Source organism: Corylus avellana, chromosome 8, assembly GCF_965113065.1.
Source record: "Corylus avellana chromosome 8, dhCorAvel1.hap1.2, whole genome shotgun sequence".
NCBI classification, from domain to species: domain Eukaryota; kingdom Viridiplantae; phylum Streptophyta; class Magnoliopsida; order Fagales; family Betulaceae; genus Corylus; species Corylus avellana.
The window spans coordinates 15,645,550-15,652,286 of NC_142497.1; the positions used below are offsets into that span (position 1 = coordinate 15,645,550).

The 6,737-nt window shown below is 34.8% G+C and overlaps 1 protein-coding gene across 1 annotated transcript; it reads right to left on the reverse strand.

Moving 5' to 3' along the window:
- Positions 1-3,629: 3,629 nt before the first annotated feature.
- On the reverse strand, positions 3,630-5,948 carry LOC132163739 (11S globulin seed storage protein Ana o 2.0101). Its single transcript, XM_059574110.2, has 3 exons — positions 5,629-5,948; positions 4,169-4,889; positions 3,630-4,038 (listed from the first exon to the last, which is right to left on the reverse strand). Exons 1-3 carry the CDS (start codon positions 5,822-5,824, stop codon positions 3,885-3,887), a joined length of 1,071 nt encoding a protein of 356 aa, XP_059430093.1. The 5' UTR covers positions 5,825-5,948; the 3' UTR covers positions 3,630-3,884.
- Positions 5,949-6,737: the final 789 nt, after the last annotated feature.

Here is a 6,737-nt window from a genome sequence, read left to right on the forward strand (position 1 = left end):
AACGCAGATTATTCTTGCAAAATCACAATCGCAAACGCACTCTAAGTGTAACATGACTCTATGAGTTTTATTGTTGGATGGAAGGCTATTTATAAATTGCTTGAATGCTAATAAAAATATAGAGAAATTTATTTTCAAACCCTTGATTTGAAAGAGGTTCAAGTTCCCTCGAAAACCCTATCCTAAATTACCCTATTACGGACATAATATTCAAGTTCGTAATAAAGAGGGTGACTGACCACCATCTCACCCTTTGAAGAGATGGTCACCTTCGAGGATGGTGGTTGGCCACTGAAGGGGGCTATGACCACCTTCGATTTTTTGAGTGTGGTGCGACTAGCTACTAATGGCTTGACATAGTTATCTTTTTTTTTTTTTTTTTTTTTTTTGACATGTCTACACAAGGGAAGGGGAAGGGATTCGAACTAGTGACCTCCACTTCATGAGGCGTGGTTCACAGCCGATTGAGCTACCCCTTAGAGACCTTGGCATAGTGATCTAATAAGGTTGACATTGCTTGTACCAAGTATATAACATTGCCCATATGCTCTTTCGCAGCATTGGATGCGACTAGGGGTGTCAACCCGGTCTGATTTCTCGGTTTTTGGCCAAAACGAGGACCAGAACCGGAGTACCCCGGTTTTTGGATTTGGGAAACGGAACCAGGAACCCGGTCCCGGTTACCGGCCGGTTCCTACTTTTAGCCGGTCTGGTAACCGGTTTTTTTTTTAAATTGTTTTTTTTTTTTTTTGAAACCTCGTGAAAAAATTGTAAGGTTTAATTTCATAACTATTTAATCACCTTAATATCAAATTGACAAATACCCAAAGCTTAAAGGAAAGATAAATTTACCTTTGAAGAACTGTCAATCCATTTGGCCAAACTCATTGATACAAAACTCACCAAGAAAATCATCAAGCGCAAAAAGCAAATCTTCAAAAAATGAATAACACAAAAGCAAACTAACCAAAAAAAAAATCTATACCATATACAAAAAGTGGAGAGGAAGAAGAGAAACGGAGGAAAATTGAGAAGAAGAGCGAGAAGAGATGAGAATAAGAGGGAGAAGAGAAGAAAATGGAAAAAGAAAAAATGAGGAGGGAGAGGAGGCTCTCGGAGGATGAAGAGTAAGAAAAAAAAAAAAAAAAAAAAAAAAAAAAAAAAAAAGGAAAATATAAATGATGAGAAGACACAAATAACCCTCTTAATTTAATTATGACAAAGAAAGAATAAGGCCTAACCGTAAATCTACACCATCATACAAAAAGTAAGTGATGTGAAATACCCAAAAATCCAGTCAAACTAAGTCAAATTCATTATTTCCTTACTAATTAAACTGGGTAAGCTTAATACCAAAGGGGAAAATAATAATTTGGCGCCATCAAAGAAAAATCACTGTTATATAGGCATTGGCTCTTTTGTGTGTATATATATAATATTAAAAAAATTATTATTATATATAAATGCACCCGGTTCCAGTTTCCTAGGTTTTACTGAATGCCGAAAACCGGGACCGGAACCTAGGTCCTCGGTTTTTAGTTTTTTAGCAACCGGAACTGGAATCAGCTCCCCGGTTTTCCGGTTTCTAGTTTTCCGGTTCCGGTTTCGGTTCCCCGGTAATTTTTGACACCCCTAGATGCGACAAGTAGGCAAAGCTCGCCTACACAACCGATGGATAACACATATTTCCCTTTGGGAATAGGATTATTTCCAATTCACTGTATCTAGTTAGCTATATTTGATGAGTATTTTTATCTTTTCACTTTTTGATGAAATAAAAATACTCCTAAAATATAATTAATTAAATATTTTCCAAGTTCATATGATCATAATTCCTCCTGTTCTTTGTGCTCAAAGTACTCTTCACAACCAATGGATAACACATGTTTAAATATACCGACTGATTTAACAATAATATTGATTTGGATACTTGAATACAATGGACATAAAAAAAAAAGTCAATAAAAAATAAAAACAAAATACTAAAATTAGGGGTGACAATCGTATGTCGGGTTCGGTCATGTTGAAGCATATATATATATATAAGACTATATAGATCAATCATAATCCGACCAATTTAATTAAACGGGTAAAACCTCTCAACCATAACCCTTTAATTTTGTATTGGGTTTGCATTAGGTTCGCGGATCATGTCAAAAATTGCTTATTATTATATCACGTGTCGGGTTCGGGTCGTGTTAAAGATGAGTATAAAACTATATAGTTCAACCATGGGTCGTGTCAAAGCATGGGTATAAAACTATATAGTTCAACCATAACCCAAACCATTTAATTAAATAGATCAAACCTCTTAACCTTAACCCTCAAATTTTATATTAGGTTCGTGTTAGGTTTGCAAGTCATGTCAAAAATTACTTATCATTATGTCGCATGTCGGGTTGGGGTCATGTTAAAGATGAGTATAAAACTATATAGTTCAACCATAATCTAACCCATTTAATTAAACGGGTCAAATTCCTCAATCCTAACTCTTTAGTTTCGTGTTGAGTTCATAGGTCGTGTCAAAAATTGTCAACCCTAACTAAAATTAGAGAAAAACAATGACATATATTAGATAACAAGTTATAATCATTTATTATTAAAGATGCTATTAGATCACGAGTTATTCTTTGTTTTGGAAATATTATCTTGACTATGTCAACTCGCTTCTATCACAGAAAATGACCAGTTTCAAGCAGGATTGTTTCATTACAGTCATCTATGATTATTTAAACCCCAACCCACCAATATGAGAACATAGTGGTGGGTGGATTATTGCGCATACATGCCTAATTCATCTTATAAATTGCATTACATGATGATAGCAACGGGTCATTGTCAACATGAAAGGAAGGCATATGAATATACCATGATTGCTTGAAAGATTATTAGATATTTTAGGAGTAGTGATTTAGTAGACACCGACATGCATGAACAGTATGCACACCAATATTATAATATTATAAAATATTATTTAAACAGTAAAAAAATAAAATAAAATAATATTATAACACCGGCGTGCACACTATTCATGCACGCCAGTGTCCACTAAATTACTACTCTTTTAGGAGATATAAGAGGTTAACAAAGATGAAATCTTATAGAAATTATATATCATTTTTTAGATATATTTAATATTTTTAATATTTTTTTAACTTTATCTTTTAATCTTGCTAGTTAAACCAAAATCCTAATACAGCCACCGCATAAAATGGCATTAAGGTTTTTCACAAAACCAGCCGAGCAAAAAGCCAACATGTTCGGTGAAAAAATTCAAAAACACTTTTTCACTCTAAGACATGTCCGAGCACGAAAAGTTTTTAAAGTGTACTAAAAAGCTCTTTTAAACTTTAAAAACTCTATTTTCTAAAGCAGAAAAGAGTTAATAGTCAGGTACAAAAAATATGTTAGTAGATATTAAATCATCTAAACAGAAGTGAAATACAAATATTAGAAGATTATCCAAGTTGGAAAAAGTCATCTTTCAAAACTATCTGGATTGAAAAAAACATTTTCAGTTCAATTGACATGTGTCCAAAACAAGAGTCATTCTCCTGTGCAATTTTAATTCTCACATAAACGCAATGAAGCTAAACAACATCATCTAGAAATTATTAGCTGACCAGAAAAAAATGGAACATTATATGCATTAACATGAAAACATTAGAAATTGTTTGCTTAACCAGAATAAAATGGAAGGATTTAGAGAACACACAAGCCAGGTCCTATTTAACCCCAGATGAACATTATCCAAAACCAAACCATATTAACAAAGTAAAAAACTTAAAAACCAGGAACATAAACGAGAAAGAAATCAAGCTTCAAGCTTTTTTATTGGGGTGACTAGTTACTAGAAAACTAAAAAGACTAAGCTAGTTTTTTGTTCAGCTTGGTGGAGGGAAGAAAATGGCATCAGAAGTCCTCTTAGACCGGAAATGTTTCTCTGTATCCGGATCCACATTGAATGCAGCTGTGAGCACCTCAGGAGATAAAGCCTTCCACACAGAAGTCCTTCCAGCCAAGTGAGTGAAAATTGGACTGCCATTGCCACAGGAAAGAAAAATCATATAAGTTGTAAGCAATATAAGGAATTGAATTGGCCATTGCTTCTACTACTAACAGCTCAGGTAAAGAGTAGGCTCAAAGGCAAAAAGGAAAAGAATCTTACTTGGGGGTGGAGATGATAGAGAACCACTCCATACCCTCAGAAGATGCAATCTTGGAAACAACAAAGAACCTTGGCACAATGAACAGATTACCCGCCTTAAGAGTTGTTTCCAAGACCCTGCGGCCATCAACGCCAACAACTTGAACACGGCCGCTACCCCGAACAATATAAGTCACCTGCAATGCCGAGTCGCAAGAGAATCCAGGAGAGCACATGGCACCACCATCCAACCTAACAAGGTCAGCCCCAAGCCCAACCTCACCAACCAAAGGAAGGTTCTTGGTGTTCAAGACAACAACCCTTCCACCTTTTACAATGTCCACATCTAATGGAGCCTCTTCACAATTCAATGCCATGCCCAAATAATCTTGCTTCTTTGGCTCAGGCATTTTGCAGTTCCCATCAAGCTTAACAATTCCATTGCCTGATTGCTTTCCAACAAGGGTCTTAACAACATTCTCCTCCAAGTCCCATGCTCGGCCCACAAACTCAGTTGAAAAGCCAGTGAAGATCCCGTTGGAACCCGTCAGGAAAAAATCAGTGAACTCACCAGCTTTGTGAGCTTTTGAAGTATCTCCCAAGAAAAGAACAACTAACTCGGTGTCCTCTTTGTTGTACCACCATGTTACAACACCAAAAGGGAGGGCAAGAGCATCACCCTTCTTAATTGCAAGGACCTTCTCTTCTGCTTCAGGAAGGACAATTCCAGCTGTACCACTTCCTATAGAAAAGAAAAATCAATGAAGAGTAAGTGCTTATCTTCTGCTACATGCACAATAGCTAAATTCTACGCTTTTCAAAGTAATCAAGTCATTCTTACAAGTTGATCCAAAAATCATTGTTCTTCTATCCAACATCTAAACCCCTGAAAATTAATTCTTCCAAAATAATTCAAACAGTCCGGTTGCTTTGCTTCTTTTCCACCCTTTTAATCAAATTAAATAGCCAATCTTAAGTAAAAGCACCACAAAAAGAAAGTTTGGTGAAAGATTAGAACAAAATTTCAAAATATGATAAAAGATGGGCTAACAAAACCCAATATCATAATAACAGTAACACGATCAATCTTCCATCAAACAGTTGACCAGATTTGCACGATATGATTTGAATCCACCTAGCCCATGATGATAGTGGGATGTGACTTATAAAGCCCCCATATTAACCCAAAAGAACTAGAAATTTCTCATGATGAAATTTAAGAACCTAGAAAATCTATAAACCTTAAGAATACCTCAAAACTCAGACAAAAAAAAAAACCCCCATCTATTAAATAAATTAATGTCACCAAAAAAAACAAAAACAAATCACCAAGGACTGGAAGAGCATCCCAATACATTCAATGAATCTAACAACAACAACAATAGAACATGGAAAATATAATTGATCAGAAAACAAAAATCAACACCCACAAAATATAAAGACGTGAAAACAAAAAATCGAATCAGAAAACGAACGTATACCTTGAAGAACATAAGCAACCTTGGGAGAATCAGAGTATCGAGGGAGAGCAAACCCGTGCTTCTCAAGAGCCAACTTGGCCGCACCAATATTCCCTTCACGCAGCATGGGAAGCTCAGATGGGGACCAGGCATAGTACGCACCACCATTGTCTCCATACACCTTCTTGGCCAACTTTGGAGAAAGATCAAGTTCCATTTTTTTTTTCTTTCACTTTCCAGGAAAACAAACACCAAAAGGAAAAAGAGCAGAGAATGAATATATGCGTTAAAGAGACTGAGAAAGGTAGTATTTATAGCACCCATCAGAAGATCATCCATTGAAGGACTCTGGGGAATTTGATTCGGATTTGATAAGAAAAGTAATTGATTATGGATAAGATTAAAGTCAGGTAATCTACTTTTAATTGCGCCATTGTGGAGCAATAAAGCTGGAGGACACGTCGGCAAATTTAGGTAGTATAAAATTATTTACAAATTGATGCCATTTTATAATTTATAATTTCTGAAATAATTAAGAAGAAAAAATCAATTGGAATCAAATATTCTGATTTAATTGATTTACTTCAGAATTGATAAGATTTTGTTTTGTTTGAGTTATTGTTTGAGTGAGTTTCTACTGTTAAGTGATAGTTATCAAAAGAAAGGGTTAGATACTTCACGTGTTAGAGCATCCCAATGGAAGAGTCAAATACTACTTTTATCTAAAATAGTTCTTTAAATGTTCAAAAAAACTTCTACATTGGATTAGCCAAAAGAAAATATAAAATAGATATTTGATTGGAAGAGCTAAAAAAAAAGCTAAATGTAGCATCACTTTTCAAGTGAGCTATTTTATTTTTTATTGTTTCTTTAACATGTTTTCTCTTTTTTCTCAAAATTTTTCCTACTTTTTCTCCGCATGTTCTCTTTTCCCAAAAATTTTCCCATTTTTCCTCTCACGTGTTCTTTTTTTTTCAAAACTTTCTTACTTTTAATAATATTTTAATAGAATAGATAGAAATATAGCTAATCGGATGCAGAGACATTTAAAAATGGCTTAGCTAAATTAGATAAAATTGAGTTTTTAGAAGCTATTTTACATAAAAATATGGCTCCTCCATTGAGAATGC